This window comes from Acanthopagrus latus, chromosome 7, assembly GCF_904848185.1.
Source record: "Acanthopagrus latus isolate v.2019 chromosome 7, fAcaLat1.1, whole genome shotgun sequence".
Lineage (NCBI taxonomy): Eukaryota > Metazoa > Chordata > Actinopteri > Spariformes > Sparidae > Acanthopagrus > Acanthopagrus latus.
Window position 1 is genome coordinate 24,566,752 of NC_051045.1, and position 23,718 is coordinate 24,590,469.

General features: G+C 42.4%; 1 protein-coding gene across 2 annotated transcripts in view; it reads left to right on the plus strand.

Annotated features, from left to right (window-relative positions):
* The window catches only part of chchd6a (coiled-coil-helix-coiled-coil-helix domain containing 6a), a 78,327-nt gene extending 56,082 nt beyond the window's left edge, over positions 1-22,245 (plus strand). For both annotated transcript variants that reach the window (XM_037105117.1, XM_037105118.1), the window contains 2 exons: positions 1,362-1,497; positions 21,577-22,245. In XM_037105117.1, the coding sequence (XP_036961012.1) occupies positions 1,362-1,497; positions 21,577-21,600 (160 nt within the window). In that variant the 3' untranslated portion in view covers positions 21,601-22,245. The remainder of the gene's footprint in view (positions 1-1,361; positions 1,498-21,576) is intronic.
* The last annotated feature ends 1,473 nt before the right edge of the window (positions 22,246-23,718 follow it).

Here is a 23,718-nt window from a genome sequence, read left to right on the forward strand (position 1 = left end):
TGCATACAGTATGTGCGCGTGCATGGATATGCAATAAAAGTTGCATTATTCAGGGGGCCAAAAATATTCTCAAAACACACAAAAAAAAGTTCAGATTAAAAAAAAAAAATCAAGTTCAACTAAATTCAGGTAAAAATTAGACAGTGACCTGAAAACTACATAAGAAAACTTAAATCAACTCTGGAAATGGTACATTTCATTTTTAGTAGTTGGTTATATCACTGAGAAATTGGAGGTGTGCCACCATCGCCAGCAGCTGCTTCCTGTTCCTTATTCCCAAAGACTGCATTGTAATGTTTCCTGGCCTATGTAAAAGTGATCCGATGTCAACAAATGCTAAACTCACTCAACGCTTTGCATTTCCTGTTGCTAACCTACTTCAAAATAAAAGTCAACACCCGCTCCTCCTCCACATGTTTTTAATGTGAAGCTGCAGCGGTACAAAATGTTGAGTTTTCATTAGCCGTAAATGAATACAGTGCTCTACAGATGCACAGTGTCTTTCCTTGTAAAAAAAAAAAAAAAAAAAAAAACCTGGTGCACCGATAACACCTGTGTTGTGAAGATCTTATTTGTTGGTCAGGAAAATTTGTCCACACAGTGTCCTTATCAGTCATTTGACAGTTCTTTACAAATAACTTAAACTCGTACTGACATGATTTATTATTTTTGCCTAAATAGATAAGTCGGTAACACATTTTTGGGCCACTTGGGGACAGCAACAACTGGTTTGGAATTTATATAATGACAGTGCATATTTACACATCCAGCAGTTACATGTGTGGCCACCTGATGAATTTGAACCAAATATTCTTGTGACTTTTACATCTAAGTATGCGACCCAGTGTTCATAAAAAAACAGATTATAGCTGCTTAGATAGACTTATTTTTAAAGCCATTTTTTTTCACTTTCAGAATCCACTGCTAGGATATTTTTAAGCTCATGCATATCTTGAGGCTAAACATAAATATTGATTGTGGTATGTATTGTTATAGATGTGGATATTGACTGGTAGAAAGAAGCAGCCTCGGCCAAAGTGCTGTGCTTGTAGAACTGTTGCTCCTTCCTTCCTTCGTCAAGGGTTTTTATTGATTTAAATATATATTTTTTTTTTTACAACCAATGAAAAATCCTCAAGAAACAGAAGCCAAAGTGATATGTGAAACTTTGATCAACAGTAGATTGAGAATCAGTGGATCTGACACATCTGGTCCAGCATTCATGTTTTGGATGTCGAAGCCCTGCAGCTGCTCAGTTTCATCAATATGTTCAAGTGACTCTAGTTTTTCAGTCCACAGTACTTTTCAGGCCTCAGTTTAATAATTCCATCTGTCTGTATCTCTTTGTCTGTCTTTTGCAGGGCCCGCAATACAGAGCCAGTGTGTTCCGGCCTGCAGTCTCAGATCTTATCCTGTTACAAGGGGAACAGCGACCAGACCCTAAGGTGTTCAGACCTGGCCAAAGAATACATGCGATGTATCGACGCTGCAAAGAAGGTGAGAGCTTCTTTAAAAAGTCTAGGATTGATAGGTTGTGGAAAATCAAGGACGATTCGTAGGGTTAATATTTCAGGAACAAAAGCATCATAATACACATATCTCGATGATAATAATTTCATACTTACGCGCGTGGCCCGTGAAAGAGCAAGGATTTGGGGGAGGCTTGTGACATAACAATCCAGTGTGAGTGGAGGCTTTTGAAGTTTCCCTTGGAGAGATATGTTGTTATTTTCAGAGCAGCTCCCCTGTCTGATGTAAAAGAAAGAAATTCATTCTTTTTCATGTTCTCAAGATGATTCTGGGGTAGTTAAAGGACCCAAAAAAATCAGATTGATAGGATTTTGAGTGCTGTCACTTAAGCTTCTTGCGGAGAAAAAAAAAATCTTGTCATTAGATGCAGCTCTCAGAGTGAATGTCTGATGTAAAAGTGCGAAATCCAAGTTCCCCAGCGCTCCCAAAGTTGTTTTCCTACCAATGACACCTTTTCAAAGGCAGACGACGTTTGGGTTGCTAAGAAATAAGTCTTCGGTGGCAGTTCAGCTTGTCACTGCAGCCCTCACGATTACAGGTTCTAATTTTAGGGAGTTTACAGGCATAAAATCATTTAAAGTAAGTGAGGGAAGGAGAAAAGCAGGTTGTCATCGGGAAACAAGCAGTAAAACTAAACATTTTCTGAATATATCAGTACACTGAAAATGTATTTATCTGCTCAAATAAAAAAAAAAACAAGAATTCCTAAAAGTGGAACATTTGATACCAAGTGTCATCCAATCGAAAACAGCAATAACATCTGCAGTTCTGTCACTGAAATTCGAGGAAAGTATAACATTTTCTCACACTGTTGACTGTAAATAGGATTATATGATCTCAAAGCCTGTTTAGAGGCTTCTCTTCCTGTTTATGTGCATCAGACATTTGCATTTCTGATGATAGCTGCGTTTCTGGTGTTGTTTTGGCTACGAGGTGAGATTGGACATCAACAGCATTTCACTGGTGTTTAACCTCGGAAAAAGTGCAACACAGTGACGTGAGGCTGACAATTTCAAAGTGGACCCAAATATCAGTAACTCTGTTTTTACATTAAGTTTTGTGAGTTTGTGGAAACTGTTGCATAACGACAAATGCTGACAAATATGGAGCTCAAATACTGACACATTGTCAAACAAGTGACAAAATATGGCTGAATCTGTCAATAAGTAATATAGTTAAATGACTAAAAAAGTATTCTGAAAAGGTTTATAAAGCTTTTTATCTTTTCTATGCCTTTGAGTTGTCTGTCCAGTTCTTGTGAACGTGGCATCTCAGAAACTCAATGAGGGAATTTCGTACAAAATTGTGTACAAAAGTCCTCCAAGAGTCAAACCGATTAGAGTTTGTTGGCCAGAGGTTAAGGTCACTGTCACCACTGTTAGCCACAACTTAAGAATTCAAACGACATGTGCAATAAACCTTGACCAACAAATGTCTAATGGGAGATAATGATGAAGTTATGACATTTCATATCCAAAAGGTCAGAGGTTAAATTCACCGTCACATCATTATATTCTGCACGAAATGATCTGGCCATTATTCAACACCACAGTTCAGGAGCAGCAGCTGACTCTAACGCTGATGCACGAAGGCACACAACCGCAATGCGGTAACTCTAGTCGCTTTTCTATTCACCTCCAGTCCATTCGTAAGATAAATCAAAACTTTATTTTATACTTATAAGCGTGTAGCTCATTTCGCTTCCCAAGCTCTTGCAAAGAAATGTTGAAATATTAAAACATTTGTAGAAGTTTTTGCAACATATTTGCGGTAAAGAAAAAAAAACAACATCTGATTGGAAGTTAAAGGGATGTAATTCACTGTTTCATTTTGTTTAATGCTCAGTTCGAAGAATCAGTATTTTTTGTTTATGTATTCATGTATAGTTTTGACTTTTCTGATAAGCTTTAGTCAGTTGAGGGGCTCTGTAGATGAAGCAGCCAGCTCCATGCAATTTTACTAAGATGGCTGTGTTTTCATGCACTTCTCTGAGGAATTGCAAATGTAGTTTCTGTAGTTTTGCCTTCGTTTTTCCCATCCGTGCCCGTCTGCGTCTCCGAGCAGTCAAGTCAGGTCATAAACTATGTATTCGCTCAGTCAGGAGATCCTGCCTCTTGCTCTTTGTCGCGTTTTTTTTTTTTTTTTTTTTTCCCCTTGTGCGCGCGCGTGTGTGTGTTTTATCGTCTGTGAAAACTAGTTAAGAACCACTGCTTAGACATGCTCTCAGTAAAATCTAGCCTTTGTACTTTAGTTTCCAGCCTTCGCTAATTCTCAGCTGGATCTACAGCTGTATTATTCAAAAGCAAAGACAAGTTCTCCTCCAGTCTGTGCATCGCTGCGGCAGTTTTAAGTTACAAATTCACAGAAAGTTAGAGGGAAAATGTGAGGGGAGGAGGGGGGGAGGAGGGGGGGAGGAGGATGGAGGACAGAACACTGGAAGCTTGCCCTTCCAAAGTTTGTACAGTAGAGGCATTTGAAGGTGTAGCTGCTCATCATGCACCCAGACAACGTATTTCTCTGCCTCATGCTGCTCTCTGCTCACATCTCCTCTGCGTTGCTCAGGGGCACTGAGGCTTCCCCTGGCATACAGTAATACAGCATGTGATAATCAGCTCACTGAAACTTGATTCCTCTGCTCTTGTACTGATGTTGTGTGTGTGTGTGTGTGTGTGTGTGTGTGTGTGTGAGAGAGGGTATGTTTGTGTGTGTGTAGCTGCCTGTACGTGTGTGCACTTTCAATAGCATCTTGTGTCTGTCTGGCATGAAACCCATGCAAACAAAAACACACTTTTATCCACAGATAGCTATGTTTGTGTTTCTCGAAATTCCACACTTACGAGATCCAAATGTCCCCACAAAGATCGATGTGGTGCGCGTGTTTTTTTGTACACGTGTGAGTGTGTGTGTGTGTGTGTTTGTGTGTGCCTGCGCGCATTTGAAAACTTCTTCCTCATTTTAGCTGGTTTGAGATAACAAGGAGTGAAGTGAAGACTCTTTGAAGACTGTCTTTAAAAGAGCACAGCAGATCATACACAATATGTGCGTGCGTGCGCATGTCTGTGTGTGTGTGTGTGTGTGTGATGCGTGTGTGCGTGTGTGTGTGTGTGTGTGTGTGTGTGTGCGTGTGGGGTGCGTGAATGGCTTGCTACATCGCAGTTTGCTTTAACTTACACATCAAGGTCTCGCCTCTTGATTAGCCCCTGAGGCATCTCCCCGGCTTTCACCCTGTCAATTTGGAAGTTTATAAAGTTCTTCCTCCATTTTGTGTCTTTAAAAGCTGTCACTGTTAGTTTGGTTATCGCTGATAACTTCTTTTTTTTCCCCTCTCCTGTGGAGCAGACGCGTAGGCTGAAAGTGCACTAAATGTACTGACACACCGTGGATAAAAAACAAACAAAAAACCATCGCAGATCATCACGTTGAACTTATATTTTAAAACACACTTAACGTTTCACAGGGGACTAGTAACATGTGACTGATGCTAATTAAAACTAAGAACTATTTGTATGTGTTCTGGGTCTGATTTTAATGCACATTAACTCACTGCATCTTAAGGAAAGTCAGTTTGCTGTTAGCCTGGGTATTTGTTTTCATCTTCTCTTTAAGCAGTTCATCAGTGATGCCTCCTGCTTTTGTGAATAAAAGTCACAATCTTCTCATTTCTGGCGTGGCTTGCTTATTCAGTTAATCGCAGTTAAGAATGACGGGATGTGAGCGAGACAGAAGGGAGACAGACAGTGACTTTAAACTCCTGAGCTTTCAAGCTTGTGGAGGAAGACTGAATTTGTTCCAGTTCTTGTTTTGTCTTTTACGACTCCCAGAAGCAACTGTGATGTGTTTTGATCAGTGTCACAGCGGGTCAGTGGACAGGCCTGCATATCACAGACGTCTTCCTGCTGGCTCACGCCACCATCTTTATGTGTGCGTGCGCACATGCGTGTGTGTCTGATGGCAAATGAGGGGAGGATCCCACAGAGCCCGCAGAGACGGAGCAGACAACCTCGAGTCATTATCCCTCAGGGAGGCTGAGCCTGACGTGGGCTCTGCTACATGTACCACACTGTCCAGACACTCGGTGGGATTCTCGAGTCATTTATCTGCACTCTCGGATGAAAATACATGCATAACACACACACACACACACACGCACATGCTGTCTATATTCCTGGTGGGATTCCGAAGTCATTTAGCGCCAATCTCAGAGAGAGCCTGGCTCCGACGCTGATCAATGTCGGGAGGCTTGGCTCTCAATGGAGAGGGGAGATAAAGAGAACACAGGCTGAAAATTGAGGGACAGTGTGAGGTACAAAAGAGATTTTGAGAAGTGGAGATTATGAAAGTCCAAGCATGAAACTCTACATGACAGACCAACATAAATGGTGAAAAACTGCCTGAACGGAGTGAAAAGAAAAGAAAAAAAAAAAGAGCAGGTGAAGGATAAAGATGGAGTTAAAACGGGAAAAGAGATTTAGAAAAACAGGAAGAGGACTGTTGGAGCAGCACGTCAATCACAGACGCATGTGGAGCTACACCGAGGTCGGGATCTGGCCGGCTGCAAGTAGAGACCCCAGAAACTTTAAATGCCGTGATTTTCCCCTTCAGCAAGGCCGACAACTGAGGCTCACACACACACACACACACACACTCAAACGTATGTATCCGGAGCCCTGCTGTGGAGCGCAGACATAGCTGGCTTTGGGTCTAATACCCAGGGAGTTCCTCCTAAAGTTAAAAGCTGCCTGTCAGGCTGGAGAAAGAGCGTGGAACAGAGGTGGAATCGGGGAGTGCGGCGAAAAAACTGAAAGCAAAAAAGTTTAGAGAGTGCTGAGAAGCAGCAGGGTGATTCAGAGAGAAATACTGTTTCTGTGTACCTGGACATTTCCTCTGTCTGGATACATGTCGACAGTCTTACCATGCCCTTGTTTTCCTTGTCATGCTATATTGTTTTGTTGTCATGATTTGGGTTTAGAAATACACAAACACTATATACAGTAAATGAATATGTGGGTTGATCGCTCCAATCAATCCTGCTGTCTTCTTTTTAGTGCTTAATGCTGTCTCGAAGTGAAGGTATTGGTATTAAGACCAACTACGAAATCTTTTTTAACGACACCCAGCCTTAGTTGTATTGGAGCTGAAAGCTGCTCAGTGGCGCATACGGCCAAAAGCAGATATTCCGCTTTGTGCAGCTCATAGGACGTTTATACTAGAGACTTCCGTCGGTCGAGGCGGTTAACTTCCAGTGTAGCCCCTGGCTAACTTGAATAGGGGAAAAAAAAATGATTAAATCATGTGTTTTTTATTTTCCAACTGTTATCAGAAAGGATGGATTAAATTGATATTTCCCAGCACTTGTGACAGAATGTATCCACCACTTTAAAGCGCCGTCTTTCGACATGTAACTTTATGGAAAGAAAGTCTTTTTGGGCCCCTGTGCTACACGTCATGTTGCAATTACATGGCTTGACACTATTTCAGTTTGGCTTCAAAGTCCGGTGCTCTCTCTGGGGGCTTGGCTCTAATGCTGAATACCTTGCAAAGTCCGCTGAACTACTTTTAAACCAGACGCTGGCACCACTTCATCCACTGCCATCCGGTGTGGACAACACTTGGGCTGTAGCTGCTGTCAGCAGTCGGGCAGGAAAGATGCCGTGCTGTGTGCCAGGACTTGAGTACTGAGCTATGAATTTTTAGTTATGTGACTGTGAAAGTCCGATGTTGAGTTTACTGCGGGGTGGCTGCTGTGGATTGAGTAACTGGGTAAAACATTTATTAATTACGGAAAGAAATATCAAGAATAATGTGTGAAAATAAACGCCACATTACATCACAGAGACCAATAACTCTTTCAACATACATATATCACGTGAGATTGTATTTACAAAGGTAAGCAGAACTTTACATGATAAATGTAGAGAGACAGAATAATCCTGTTCTACATGGGCCTAAAATCAGTTACACATACATGTATCTGTAGCTTTCTGATCAGTTATAGTGAAATTTGATTATCGCAATTTTGCTATTTAGTGCTCTTGCTTAGCCGTCCAAGTTGAACTCCTCAGTTCCTGGCAGCCAAGGCAGGGAGTACAGGAGTGGGCGGACTCGCTGATGAGATGTCAGATTGTCAGACATTGTCCAAAATTACCCAGTGCTTTAAGATTGACTGTCCCTCTCCTGCGCGAGGGGCATTAATTTGCTCTTTAAATCCCCCTTTCTTGTGCTAAGCTTATAATTTAGCTCCTTGGACCATTCAGCTGTTGACAGTCATGCCATCCAAGACAAAAGGCAGGTACAGCGGTGGGTGGGAGGTTTGACTGATGACATGTCATGTCTGCTGTCCGTCAGGGAACACTTTACACATTAATAAGTACTGACTTAAGACGGAGCTTTTCACAGGGTGGCAGGTTTTTTGCATATTCGCTCACATTCAAAAATCGACCAACTTGGTGTTCTTTAAGGTAGCATTGTGTAACCATTAGCAGGGTTTTCTGAGGAGAGCAGAGAGGGGGACCATTTAATCTGACTGTTTCTTTGAAACATTAACATTGTTGTATTGTAAGGCAGAAAATGTACATACATATGTATGTACTGCACTGCATTATACTGCAGTATGTTGGCAGTGTTCCGTTCTTCTCATTCATGAAGCTGGGCAGTATTATAGTTAATGCAAGGGAGCTTCTCGTGCTCCCACAGAGGGATGGTATAGCATTTTTAGGAACACTGTTGTGATTTAAAATGGACCCGGCGCCGTCGTGCAGGAGCCTGTGTGCTGTTTCTGAGGCATGCTTAGTGTGCAAGTGTGATTCCCTGTGGATAGCAGAGCAGAAGATAAGAGGAAAGAGAAAATAGTTTCATCAAGTTTTGATAAGTCCATTCTCAAAGAAAAAAAACCCTATTGACAATACTGATATGCTGATAATAAATCTGTATCTGTTGCCAATCTGAATGCACACTGACTTTCGCGGAGCCAGTGAATCGCAGCGGTATAAAACCTGATATTGATTCCTTTTTTTTTTATTATTTATTTTACCTTCAGTTTTATTGTTGATTGAGAAGGAGTCATGCCGGTAGAAAGATCACAGCAGCTCAGCTACTCTGCTGGCAGATAACAATATAGACAAACAAACTGAATAAAAATACACAGGCTGAAGACAAAGAATCGTGCTGACGGGGAGGAACAAAATAAAAAGCTTTAAATTTACAGAGATCTGCAGAGTGTTGGATGGAATGGTAGATGTGAAAAGCCAATGACAAGTAAGCAGAAGGACCTTCAGAAGGACAAGACGCACAAAGAAAAGTGGAAAAGATGGAGAGGAGAGTGCAGCAGAGTGACAAGAAAGCAGTGAAAATAAAAAAAAAACAATTAGGTCTAAAGTGAAGGCTGAGATTAAATGTTGACAGGAAGAAGCTGAAAATCACTTTCGGTGAAACAAAAAATCAGACTTCCTCTAAGGGCAGTACGAAAGAGCGAGAGGTTGGGAAAAGGAGCGATGAAGCCTGCGATGAGCACCAACGGACAGACATTACAAGAATAAAAACAGAGAAATGAATGAGGTGGAAAAAAGAGGAGGAAAATCTAGAAAAAGTAGTCAGGAAATGCAAAAGAACTCTGCTTTTAAAACACGATGGTGAACACTGAGAAATTGAAGAAAGCCAAGGGAGGAAGGCGCGTGGTGCGCAGAAGCGAGGAGGAAATGATGGAGAGGAGGAGGTGCACAGCCGAAAAGAACGGAGGCAGGCGAGGGATGATGGGAGATGGGGTGGGAGAAAAAAAGGAGGAGGAGAAAGACTCGGGCAGATGGGGGGCGAGGAGAGAGAGAGGGGGAGAGGGGGAGCGGGCGCGAAAAGACGGGTGGACACTGCGAGGAGGTAAGTGGTTGTGGAGGAAGAGTTAGGGATGGACAGAGGATGAAAAGATGCAGAGAGCGAGGAAGAGATGGCAGGCCCCTCGGCAGTCAACACTAATGAAGAAGAATGAGGGGCCTTTGCTGCTTTCTGGACCTGCTACTGACCACACACACACACACGCACACACAGACAGAAAGTTTCACACAAACTTTCACTTAAGTATGTACTCCTCAATTTTTGAGTAGTCAAACTCCACTTTCACCCCGTCGCTATGCATGAATAAATATTACAAAGTGTCTTTTTTTTTTTCAAACTACGCCTAATTAAGGAACGGAGTCTCCCTCAATTTCTATATTTGTTCTCAGAGAAAACGTCTCAGATTAAAAACTCCGGAGTTACACACGGAGCTTCTAAATAAGTGTAGGTTGCTTTAATTGGGGCTAAAGTCATGCGGTGTCTTCATATCCTTCTTCAAAGCGCGGAACTTTTCTACAAAGTCGATATACTGTGGAGCAGACAGCACTTTTTAAAAAATGTTTCTTTTTTTAATCCTTTGACATTCTGTTTGTGACACTATGCTTCTGATAACGTGATTCCCTGCCCACCGTAAGGAAGTAGGAATAAAAACCAAGAGGTAAAAAAAAAAAAAAAAAAAGATAAATCTAAAAATAAATCTTAACAAATTATTCAGAATTACTTTTCCATGTTTTTTTTTTTTTTTTTTTTTAAAAGACATTGGATAGATTTGAAAAGGTGGCATACACTTGGAGCACATTTTCGTCAGATTCTTGTTTCCCCTCTGCTCTCAGTGGAAGGTCTGTTTGTGCCTCATTAGCTGTGACTGCCTACAGACACGGAGGGGAAAAAAAAAAAAAAAAGACGCTTTTTAGGACTTCTTTTTTTTCCTCCCCGGCTCACAGTGGCGAGCAAAATTTGATCAAGAGTCACCACAACACAGTGGTGGCATGTGTGGTGCAGTGATGAAGGTCTTTTGACCAAAGTTGTTTTTTTTTTTTGTTTTTTTTTTTTTTTTAATTCTGGAAGTAGAAGAACACCCATGAACATGTTTATCATTCATTATGTTTTCTGTGTTTATTTATTTGGTCATGTAAGCCAAAAAAAATAAAATAAATAAAAGCCATATTAAATAATTTTTTAGAAAAAAAAACTGCGGCTGTAAAATTAATTTTTAAGCGCCGCTCCCACCAGCAATGTGACATTTGTTGCCCATTTGCATCATACAGACAGAGGATGTAGTCAGTGTATGGTGGATGATCACAATATGTCTGCCTTTATGGGACTTTGATGGCCGCAGGACAGCGGCGTACCCTGACATGCTGTCAGTGCGGGGGCTAACTTCGAGACTGAGCGACGTAGGGCTGTCGCTTTTTCATTCATCAGAACATCCCACACGCAGCCTCATAACTATAGTTATGTGGTAATTGTCATATTTTTATTGTTATTTTCATTTTCTTTTGTTTTTTTCTTCCATATGGCTACTAAACACATTGACCAGTTTGCTGATTTCCACTTCTACTGCTTTATTCACACCAATATGACCGGTAGAGCCATAGTAATTATTCCAGGAATATCTTTCAAGTAGTGTCAAATTAAAAGGTTAAAGGTGTAATTGATAATCGTTCTTGTACAACAAGGTTGTAGAACAAAATTTGAGCTGAAGCTCATTTTGGAGTGGAGGGCGGAAGGATTTCTGCTCACAGCCTGAGAAAAGAAGCTGCTCCGTAGTCTCGTTTCATGGCTGCGGATTCTCCAGATGGCAGCGGGGCGAACTGACTGTGGCTGGGGTAGGTGCCGTCTTTTAGAATCCTTTGGGCTGTATGGATAACTCACCTCGCTGATAGCACTGGTGTGAGATAGATGGGTACAAATGCTTTGCTTGACAGTGTCAGAGAAAATAAATACTAATCAAACTGTAAAATATGTCGGCGCATGTTTTTCTGTGGCGCATGGTGGTCCAGGAGATTAACATTGCCCGAGTGTCGGGACCACCAAGAGCCAAAAAGCAGTCTCACAGTTCCTCGTGGAAAATTGGATCCTTCAGCACAGTATGAGTTAACAGTATAAAATGTGACAAACTGATAGCCCCCCTTGCTGTACAACACTTCAGGCCAGAAAGTGGGATCACCAACTAAATGCTGGATTTCATAGAGAATACAGATACAGAGTCAGCTGCTGGGATTGTAGATTGCATACAACAAGCCCTTTGTAAATTTGGTTTAACGTTAGATATAAGCATATAACGCAGACAATACTAATGTCAGTTATGGAATCCACAACTCCGTCTTCACCAACCTGAAGAATAAGCAAAAATGTCTTCTGCAAGGGAACTTCCATGCCCATGTAATGAACAACACAGTGAAGCAGGTTGTTGACCAGCACACTGCAGATGTGGAAAACGTGCTGAGGCTCCGCGGCTTCTTCTGCTCATCTGCCACACGAAGAGAATCCCTCAAAGACTTTTGCCAGTTTTGTGATCCGGAGTTTCAGGAGATTCTCTGACATGTCACAACATGGTGGCTCTCCCTCAATCCATCACCCAGCTAATTCAAACCTGAACTCCAGTTTTACTTCATAAACCCGAGGATGAGTGTCCCCAACAGATCAGAGCTCTGTTAAAGCTCAGTGAAGACTCAGCTGAGGAAGATGTCGATGATGTGAAGGTGTACCTACTGTTCTGGAACAGTATCTACTCCTTCCTCTTTGAGGAAGAGTGATACAGCAGCCTGTGTTGAGTAATATTCCATCATGGAGACCTTCGAGTGGTAACTCCCACACAGAAGAGACTGCTCTCTGCACCATGGCACGCCTCCATTCAGAGAATGAATCTTAATACTTTATTAAAATGTTTGAAATTATGATTTCCCAAACTGGTGCCCCACTCCGCCCTTGGGGCCAGTGGTGGTTGGGCCCATGCAGAGAGGCACCACCTAATGGCAACCCTAACTGTGCTGTGTGTGTGTGTGTGTGTGTGTGTGTGTGTTTTTACAGTTCACACTCAGATCTTAAAACTTTCTAGGACCTTCAGTTTCTCTGATATTTTCTTCCTGATGGTCTCTCTAGTTTTTTTTTTTGGTTTGTTTTTTTGTTTTTTTCTTTCTGGTCTGTACGTCGACGAGTTAAAGTTGTAGAGCCTTGCTAACGGCAAAACAGTTTAAGATTGATTGCGTGGCCAATTTGGGGCAGTTGCCATAAAAAGCTTGCTCAGGTGATGCAGCTGTGTGTGAGCGTTCGGGATGGCAGTCAGAGCGGTGATGATTTATTTCAAGCATGGCTGATTTTACAAGCTGAATTTGTACAAGTGTTGACTCGGAAACATAATGAAGGCTGCTGCTGGCCGCAGGGAGTTTAGTGCAAGAAAAAGCTAAATGAGAGAAAGTGGAAAGCAAGGTGCTCAGGATTTAATTGCGTTCATTACAGTAATGCAAGCGTTTCTTTTCATTTTTTAACGGAGGGGCGTTTGAGGCTTGTGTTCGACAAATCCAGTGGCTCCCGTTCGAAAAGACCATGTGGATGAAAGCGCAGCGTTCTGGATACACTGTCGCAGAGGCTGGGAGTCCGGCCCTGTTCCACCATTACGCAACAAAATCTAATATCCAAAAATGGCCAATTTCTGGCCATTGTTCTGCGGCATAGCACAGGAGCCCCAGCTCGACCTGTGTGTGGAGGCACGTACCCGCGAGGTGTTAATTCAAGTTTAACTCAGTCATCATGTCTCTGTGTTGTTTGAGAGTGTTTCCTTTGTTGCTGTTCATTTAATGACTTTGAAAGCCGCAATTTCATTCCAACGGTTGTCTGGCGCAGTGAAAAGCAGCCAGGGACGAGTGGACAGAGTTCAGACGAACAGAGAGAGGTGAAGACAAGATCCACGGCAAATTTAAGCTTGAAACTGAAAACACTTTGTTTGTTTTTTGTGTTTTCTACTTGTCAAATATTTCTCTACAAGTACATTTAATTCTCGAGTAGGCACTGCTCGCTTTAAAATGACACATTTCAGTGCTTATTGAAGCGCCCATAATGAAGGAGGTTTATTCTATGGTTAGGTACAATTTCACGTCCTTACATCAGCGCCGGGGGTTTTGTAAAAAAAAAAAAAGTTTGTGTCAGTTGTTTTATCTGATTGTTCCTCAGTTTGTTTCTGCTGTAGCGTCTTTTTTTTTTTTATCTATCTTTAATGAATCCTCCTTCATCTGTCAATTTTGTTTTTGTGCCTCTGCTTTCTTTAAACCAACAGCTTTCATCTAGCTTCTACGTCTGTCTGCAAATCTTTTTTTTTTTCTCTTCTCTGTGTCGACTCCACTCTCTTTGTCTCTCTTGTTTTATTCTCTTTCCTATCTGTTTCTGTCTTTCTAAACCCCTTCTCTTCTCTTTCCCAGCCACCTCCTTCATTTCTCTCTCGCTGCTCCGCAGTTGACTTATTGATTTCATTTTCATACTGTTGGCAGTTGTTCCCGCCGTCATAAACCATGAGCATTGCCTGCTTTCAAGCCGGCATTGATCATTGTACAGCCGATCACAACCAATCACCGCCGAGCGTCATTATCTGCTCTCGCTCTTTCTCTTTTGTTGTTCGTCTTGTCCTGTATTGTGTGCTGTATGGCTTTTATTTTTTTAATCTAGCGATTCGGCGCTCCGGTGAAATAACAACCCTGTACATTTATGTATTTAGGTGGAGAATTCTCTTTTCTTCGTCTCTTTTTTCCCCCCTCAGCCACATGTTGTGAAAAATAGCTCACTCAGAAGCCGAGGGCTTTCAAAGAAAACCGCATCAGAGAACTCCGATAAGAAATATTTAGAACCTTACTCTTCCCAAAAAAAAAAAAAAATCTAGCTTTTACTGTCCATGCATGTGTCTGTCTGCGAGCCGACTTGACTGAGTCACCGCTCTTAGTCACCGTTGTATTACACACACAAGTTTCTCTTACTTTCTCTTTGAGAGACATAACACTTCCTAAGTTTCTATCTCCCACCACCTTTTTTCTGTCCCCATTCTTCCTTTTCTCTCCCTCCCCCCCCCTCCCATATTTTCCTTTCCCCTGTCTTTTGTCGCGCCGCGGTGTTCGATCGAACAGCACATCAAGCCAAATCTAGAGCCACCGTTTCCTCTTTCATCCGCCTCGTGGCCCCCGGTGGCCCTCAGGCGCCTCAAAGCTTTCAAACGAGTTGCGAGTCGGGGGTGTGGAGACGTGGCGGGAGGGGGGAGAGTTGAGGGTACTCACAATTGCCTCCTCAGGGAGGCATTTTCACCAGCTTTTGTGCCCCTCGCTCACTGTACCCTGACCTTTCTGACAGCCGCAGCGCCCGTCGGCTCGCGCCACCGGACCCCCTACTCACTCCGTTTTTCTGCGTTCTCTGATGGGGGTCCTAATAATAATGCAACACAGCCCTCTATTGTGTCCCACTGAAAGCCACCACGGCTGCATAAGCAATCGACACGTTTTTTCTTTTTTTTTGATTTCTGGGAGCATTTCACACCGATATTCAGTCAGCATTTTATCGCAACTCCCCCCCCCTTCTCACACACACTTAGCGAAAGGTTTTGTGGAACCGAGACCACCAGCTGGGATAAGAGAGGACGGCAGCAGGGCTTTTAGGTGGGTTTTTCGCCGGCTTTTGTTGCCGCGAAGCAGCCGCAACATTATCGGAACAGTCCACTTTGTACCAGCCTTTCCTTTGTGTCCCGTTGTCACTCAATCCATCTGTCTCTCCACCTCCTCTCACTCTTTATGAGTCGAGGCCTGCCTCTTCTTTGTGATTGCGCTCCAATTCACACCCTGTTCTCCCAAAAGATCGATTATTTTTTGTTTTTTTTTCTTTTCTTTTCTTTTTTTTTTTTCCTCTGGCCTTTTTGTAAATAAATAAATACCATTGTGTTATTGTTTGCTCCCAGAGCCGTGTTGACAAGTCACTTTCATGTGAAACTTTTAAATTGGGTTTTTTATAGTTTGACTCCAGTAATTTGCAATTGTTCGTCTAGCCAATCTTTCCAAGGCAGCCGCGTATTTGCATTGTACAAAACAGTCGTAACTGTGTGTTTCAGTCAGTGAAGTTTACCAGCGTCATCTGCGTCATTGGTCAGTGCAATCGAAAGTGTTGCCTTACAATTAGCCTGAGGGCCGTATCAGCTATATCTGTTTACTACATCTGTGTACTCTACCTCCCCTCCAATGCTGTACAGTGTATTTAGTGGCCAGAGGCTAAAGTTACACTCCCGTTCAGTGCTTGAAGCAGTAAGATTACGTTATGTTTTCATATTATTATGAAAACTTTTTTCCAAGACAAGTGAACTTCTCAGCGATAAAACACGACTCGGAGTCTACAGCCATGGTAGCAGCTCTTTTAAGCTGAACTGCGAACAGTTAAAACAAGGGGGCAAACTCCTGCACACTGACTAACCTACATTGGGTTTCGCAACATTTCATTGCTGGACCATCATAGCCAGATGCAGGCAAGAGTCAAGTAGTAACTAATGTCCTAAGGAAGAAATCTGCCGATCTAAGAGTTGTTATTGCGGTTGATATATAAATATCTGCCAAATTTGTCACAGTTTTTCTTTTCTTTTTTTTTTTTTGGGTGGGGGGGATTTCTGTCGCCATTTTTTTGTCATTTTTTTCTTTATCTCGATGTATTGTCGAAGGAAGGTGAAGTTCATAAGCTTCCGGTATACTCCATTAATAGTGCTTGTCAGATGGCTGAAGCTTTGAAATCTTCCTCCTACATTTTTCAAATGGCTGATAAGAGGCAGCTGGTTCTGACTTTGTTGGATACTCAACCGTTAGTGGAACTTCTAATCTGTCCACTCCAGTGAAACACAAGGAAATGCCTTGATAGGTTGTTAAAAGGTAAAAACTCTACTATTCTCTACCTTGCCTACATAGGACAAGTCAAAATAACACACGCATTTTACATTATACATCCAGCAATTTGATCACAGGCAGAAATTTGACCGATATCATGGGGATATATGTAATCTTTTTGACTGTGTGTGCCACCAAAAGCTGTGGTGGCCTTTTAACCAATTTAAAGTTTTCTGTATAGCCCTGATTGATTGATTGATTGATTGATTGACTGATTGTACCTAAATCTTGCGGTTCATTACTCATCGCTGTTTGTCCTGATCATCTGTTACTTTTTGTTGCTGTAGACAAATCGTTTGTCAAGTAAAAATTCTCATCATGTGTCCGACCTCTCAAATGCGAGGATCTGCTGCTTTCCTCTGTTTCACATCATTGTGAATTGAAGATCTCTGGGCTTTAGACGAACTGATTACTTTAAAAAAATAATGAACTGATTAATTGATAATGAAAATATTCATTAGCTGCCCTCCAGGTTCCTGCATTTTTTATCGAAGTGGAAGACGCTGATTATCTAGGTATCCCGAAATGAACTTTGTTAGTGGGGAAAATCTTTGCGGTGCGTGTGCTCCTCCACGTTCCCTTCCATCTCCACCCCCCCCACCCGTGCCTCAGCGGTGGAGTGGTCAGGCCTATCAAGCACAGAGCCCGAGTCTATCAGCTGGGAGCCCCAATTGCCTGCCAGTCATCAGATAAAATGGATTTCCAATTGAGTCAAGGCTCCCAGGCTAGGTCAGGCAGAATGGAGAACAGGCGGACTTCTGTTGCTCCTCTGCCTCTCCTGACTTTCTGTTAGTTATTTGTTTTTCTCTTTCGATCTCCTGGTGTGCTCGGCCCCTGTCCCTCTCCTCCTCCCTCCGCTCCCGCTCTCTCTGTACTCTCTGATGTGCTGGCCGGAGCCACACGAAATGAATATAGGCTTGTTGTAAAGGTCCAGATACCAATGCGCTAGCCGGGAGGCAGTGTGTCGTCACCCCGGCGCTATCTTCTTAGTCCGTGATTACTCCAACTCGCCGTGGATCCTCAGTTAGATCCACAGCTGGGAAATCCATTAGTTTGTCAGTGGGTGAGTTGTGAAGTGTTACCAGTTTTTTGATAAGACAGTAGAAGTTGACAGATGCCATTTTTTAGAACCTGTCAGAATACTTTGTACCTTCAAGTCATTCATCAAGCAACAATTCTCCACAGGTTTCTCAAAGGTGGGGATATTCCTCTGTTTTTATCATTGTAAGGTCAACGTCTTTGGGATTTGGCGTTAATTGAAAAATTAATGAACAGATACATTAACGGTTCATTTGTCATTAGCTGGCCTCCTAGTTCTGGTACTTCTGATAGAAAGAAGCTGCTGTTATTTGCATTTTCTTAGCTTAGCTTCCTCAGCACAGCTAGCCAGCTGACTTTGTTTCGAGCCTGAAAGACGGAACACAATAAAACGTGGTGCTGAGACAGAGACCGTTTCAAACCTTGCGTGAAGATGTGTTTCGGACACTTGCCCAGCAGGGATGTGAGAGTTGATCTGACTCCCGTTTCTGGTGATGGGAGCCACAGTTGGAGGCTGCTGTCAGAGCCACAGTGGGAGACCCAAACCCCCACGAAGAGTGCCAGGCTTTGAAGCCAACCTCAGTGTTGGCCAAACCATATACTTTCAATATCATGGGGTTCACTGGGGCCCAAAAGACTTTTCTTGAATTGATAAGAAGCGGCTGTGTAACGGTGGGTGTGGGTTTTTTTTTTTTTTAGGCGTCACAAGCCCTAACAAGTCCCTAACAAGTAAGCATTTTTGTTTAGCATTTCACAAAAATTCAGGGCCCTGCTCCTCTGGAAAATTACCATTAAAAGGATGCAATGTATTGATTATCTTTTAAAGGTTTACTTCTTCATGAGGGACCAAAGGGCTTCGAGCTGAGTGCAGCAGATAAGGAAGCGTAGTCATGAGGTATTGAAAAGTGTACTAACACCAGTGACGCCAAAATATACATACATCAGACTTTGACCGAGTTAAATTTCTACAGATTGAAAACAATCTCGATTTTGTTGCTATTCCGGAGTTCCATCGTATCACCACATTTTCAAAAGCGGGTGAATATTGTCCAGTTGTCATGGAGAATAGTCGCTTATTAAAATGTTCCCGACCGCTTTAACCAACTTTTTTTTCCCCCTTGATGGCTTAAAAGCTGAGGTTCGAAGTTAATTATTGACCTAGGTAATAACATATTATCACATCTTGCTGCAAAGACCATTTTCATAGCAGGTTTTTTTTTTTTAAAGTGAAGGTTTACTTTGTGTGTAATTATAGACTACCAGTGATAAACATAAAAAAAAAAAAACTCTGAACGCTCTCAGCAGATGCATAAAAAAGGGAACAATAACACAGGTAATGAGGAGTCATAAATACTCTGTTTTGTTTTCATTTTAAAACAGGTCTTTTTCTTTTTTCTTCTTTTTTTTTGTTTGGCTGAAAGGAAATATTTGTTTACTTGTCATAGAGTTGTTGCTGAAAATTGCATCAAAATCCATGTGGACTGGATGAAAGCTCAACACACGTAGACTGGATGAGCATGCACTCCCACGAGTAAATCTGAAAGTTGCTGCGTAAGACACAAGCGATTAACTGACACAGCTACTTGTCACCGATATAGTTTTGAAATTACACATTATTACTGCACAGTTAAAAAGGCGACAACCTGTCGCTTTATTCCTTCAAGTACTGTCACGTTCAATCGGGCAAATTCTAAAACACCTACCGTATACAGTGCAGGGTAGAGGAGGACAGGCAATGACAGACTGGAGCAGAGAGGAGCTGGAAACAGGAGAATGGAAGGAGAATGAAAGGTGAGGAAGAGGAAAACAGAGGGATGAGATGAGAGGCCGTATTGATCACAGTGCTCTGTGAGTCTCTCTGTGGTTTTAATAGTGTGAGTTTCACAGCTGGAGCAATCGCTGCAGTGCTAAGAACGGAAACCCTGCCCTCTCCACACACACACACACACACACGTACGTGCACATACACTACAAACACGCAGTCTGCCTCTCTGCCGGCCAGCTTCAGGTCAATGCACCCCTGGCTTTTAGTCAGTTTAGCTCATTGCATCGTTCCACACGGGCTAGCGGAGCAACAGGACATCAGTGGGACCAGCAGTCATTTCTGAGACAACCATCCTCCCTGTCGCTGTCCAGCCGCGGAAGCCAAGCATGCAGGGCTTAGTCCTGATGTGTGTCTGACTGAGAAACCGAACCAGATTTACAAGAGATTGTAACCTTGATTTTATGGTGAAGAACTCTGGATCAATAATATGTGCGACACTGGAATTGATGCACATGATGTGTAGCAGGGTTCTGTTTACCTTCTTTACCACCGTAGTTTAGCTTGATCCCGGGTTTACATTTGCTAATTGGCAGTGAACAAGTGTAAAACTGAGGCAAGCATTTGCTCATACGTGAAAGTGATGGACAGTTGAGAGCGCCAGCTAGTTATTAAATCTTTATACATGGTCTATGAATGTGTTCATTTACAGCCAAACATGTCTAACTCAAGTGACATAGGACTTTTTCTCTTCAGGGTCCATGGAAGTCTGTACAGATGTTTCTGGTAATCCATCCGATATCTGATGATATACAGTGTTTCTGTCTGTACGTGTGTGGCCACCTGACATTGGCAGAACTAAAGGTCGGCTGCTTGCACCTCAGATTCAGTAGCGGGTCAGTAGCGAGCTAACTGTGGTCTTGATTTGAGAAAAAAAAAAAAAAATAATAATAATCATTTACATCAGCCCCATTTCACCATCGCGTGATAAAAACTTTCATAAATACAGTTGCAACACTCCAATCTTAGGGTCTAATGCAGTAGGAGTCAGGCAAACCTTATTGGAAATGAAAAAAAGAGATTGAGTGGCATAGCAGGACACACAAAAGGCACAAATATATATTCCAGCCACCGCAGCTTGTGAAGTGAGCGCGATTGGAAAGGAGCAGCGGGTCCGGCGGCTCAGACTGCAGCAGGTGGAGATGGTGTTGATACAGCTGGTATCTCAGCAGAAAGTGAGGGGAAGGCAGCCACTGTTAATCTCTTATCAAAAGAAAGAAGTGCAGTTGCCGTCTCTGGTGATTTCAGTTGTCTTGAATGACAAATTCAAGTTTTGTGGGCCACAAGACTCCACCTGTTCGTATGTTAACACAAAATAATCAGATATTTAATCCGTTTTTAGTTAGATCAACATTTTTATTGCATCTCAAACAGTATGATTAGCTATTAGAGCGCCGCAGCTCTATGGATGTCGGTGCCAGTGAGTCCGGTGTTCATTCCTTCAGTTTGCCCCGGACAGAAATACCTCAACAGCTGTTGGCTTGATTGCCATGACATTTTGCACAGACGTTATGTCCTTTTAAGAAAAGTGGTTCGACAAATTAACGGTGCTCTTCGTGATATTCATGGTGCCCAGAGAATTAATCTTAAGCCCCATTTTCAGAGGGTAGTCAGCTTCACTTCATTTTGTCACACATAACAATGGCGATTTTTGTGGATGGTACCAACTGAACCACTCCGTGTCAGCCTTTTTCTTTTTTTTTCCCCCTTATGTTGAGCAAGAGAGAGAGAGAGAGAAGCAGAAGAAAGAATGAAATGCAAAAGTGACTATTGGTTTGGGTACAGTAGCTGAGGGTTATGTCCAAGGAGTACTTTACTGAAGGGACTTTGGTGGAAACACAGCTTTAGTGACTTAATTGATCCCCTGAATTCACATTTAGTTGCACCATTAATTCAAATCTTGCACTTACCCTGTGAATGATCTCAAATCGTGCTTGACTGGCACTCCATCTGATGACGTATCCAAATAATTGTGGTGATCCCCGACTTTTCTTCTAGTGACACGACAAGACTGATGTGTGAGGTTTTTGAGTGAAATGTGTCAACAGGTATTGAATTGATTTTTGGTACCAACACTCATGTCCCCCTCAAGATGAACTGTAACTTTGCTGATGCCTTAACATTCTGTTTAGTGCCATCGAAATGTGTCCAAAACTCCAACAAATGAGAAATAACACAAAGCTAATGACAGTCCCATCCGCCTCACTGCAACATGATCGAGGCTGTTGAACAGTGACGTTGGGCTTGAGCAACATCCTTCGACGGGTTCACTCCTCCCCACTTCTGAGACAATTCATACCACGACAACGTCTGACCTTTCAGTGTTGGTCAATCAATGCTATAAAAGTTTGGTCATAATGTGAGCACCTCCTACCCGTAAGAGCATCTCAAAGGTCAGAGGGTCGGGCAGGAGTGCAAATGGACTAATTCTCAGTTGTTTTTTTTCTCCTCTTCTTATCCTAGAACCTGCTGGTGAACCACGGATGAAGACGGGAAAGAAAAGGGTAAAACACTTACTCAACGAAGGCTTTTACTCTGGCACCGAGAGCCGCTCCCGTCGCAATCCTGTTTTGAAATTTGAGAGAGTTGATTTGCTGTTAGCATGCCTTGTTTTTAAGAGTTTCTTAATATGCTATTTATCCTTGGTATCATCCAGTAAAGTTTCTTTATAATTCTGCACAGCTACAGAGGAGCTTCTGAAACGGAAAAAAAAAAAAAAAAGTGTGTGTGTGCTTTAGATTCATGGTATGAGTCAGTACACTTTCAATCGAGTCATTCGCAACAGCAAAAGAAAGTATTTCTAAGATGTGAGTTGCAGATATCCATTCAGGGTCATTCCTGCTCCATCTGAATGTGAGATCTGGTTAACGTCCAAACTTCAGCTGCTTTTGTTGGGATGAAATTTAAAAAAAAAAAAGAAAAGAAAAGTGAAGTGAATTGAGTGCATAGGGACCGTCCATGTCTTGATCTCTGATTGAAAGAAGAACTGATGGAGTTTTATTGCTTTTGAGTTTTCTGGTTTTGTATATTTTGTAACGCAGGAATAAGCTCAGGTAATCCTGGCCATGACTCTAATTCATCAAACCTGTGATGTACTGTTTGATTTTATTAAACCATTCATATCCTGTGACAGTCTTATGTGTGTCTTTAAGTCTTCCAAACTCAACCAGTTTACATGTGTATTTAATTATTTTTCCTTTTAATATTAAAGCTGCATACATTTCATTTTGTCATGTCATTGTCCGAACCGCTTATCCCTTTCCATGTTGCTGCTGGAGCCAATCCCAGCCTTGTCTCAGGGCGAGGGCAGGGTACTCCCTGGATAAGTCGCCAGCTCATCATTTGAACCAGTGACCTTCCGATCACTAGTCGACCTGCTCTACCCGCTGAGCTACAGACGCCCTTACATTTCATTTTAACTGAGTGAATTATTGATTCCTCAAATGCTTTCTGCACACTGCAAGATGAGAACATTTGCAGTAATAAAAGGAACGCTTGTTTAGTTGGACAGATAGAGCCACAAGCTACCCTACAGTGTTGAATCTCAGGAGATCAAGGTACGAGCTGGGTTTTCTAGAAACTAAAAAAATATCAAATCTGAAACAACAAGACAAGGAGATGAGAAGACGGGGACTTCACAGAGAAATTCCGATATAGGTTCCAATGTATCTCCAAAAATATATCAGCAGAGTCGACATTAACTGCCGCTCAGTATCCTCTTCACAGTGGGTGTCTTTGGCTGTGGCTACCAGCTGTCACTAGCAAGTTAGTTCAGTCAACACTGCAGCTAAGTGGCCCTATTAGCTGATCACGACTGGATTAGGGCCGCATTAGGCTGTATCAAGACACACAACATGTATGTCAATATTTTGCAATTTCCTCAGAAGCGAGCCGAGCACACGCAGGGCTCGGCTCAACCGGGCTCAGCCGCCTCGCAGTGAACACAGCTGGACATCGGGCGGAGAGTCAACATAAATTCTGAAACCAACAGATGCCAGTTTGACATACAGAGGTGATTTACAGCGACTCTGATCGGGACTGTGACTCTGCGGGGCGAGAGGACATGGCAGGCGGGAGCAGGAGAGGCCTGCAGACGAGACAGAGAGAGAGAGTCGGGAGTTGGCAGCAGGTAAACCAGTGGTGATTGTGCATGTGAATTTTTAAGAGTTTTGTTTCATATATGTTGAGTTTGAATAAAGTGTGTTTTATGATGAGCTCAAAACATGGTTGTATGTGTCTGTCTTTTAAGGAAAAACGGTGAAAATATATGAACTCTTTTGACATGTTGACGGGTTTAGTTTATGTATCACACCAAATGCTAAGAGCTACATATCCCAGCTGAAACATCAGGGACCGTCAGATTATTGCCTGCTGAGGTACAAAGCGATATTATGGTCTGGGGCTAGCTGGGTTGCATGCTACTTCAGTAAAGATCTCTGCGACAGAGTACATACACATCTTTGACACAATGTGAACGCTGTTGTTTCTTTAGATTCTGATGATAATGTTAGTTCATTTTTGGATGTTCCAAACTACATCCCTGGCCATATCTTACTAATCGCCCTTTTGATGCAGTGCCAGTGAGTCCCTGCATGAAGATACGAA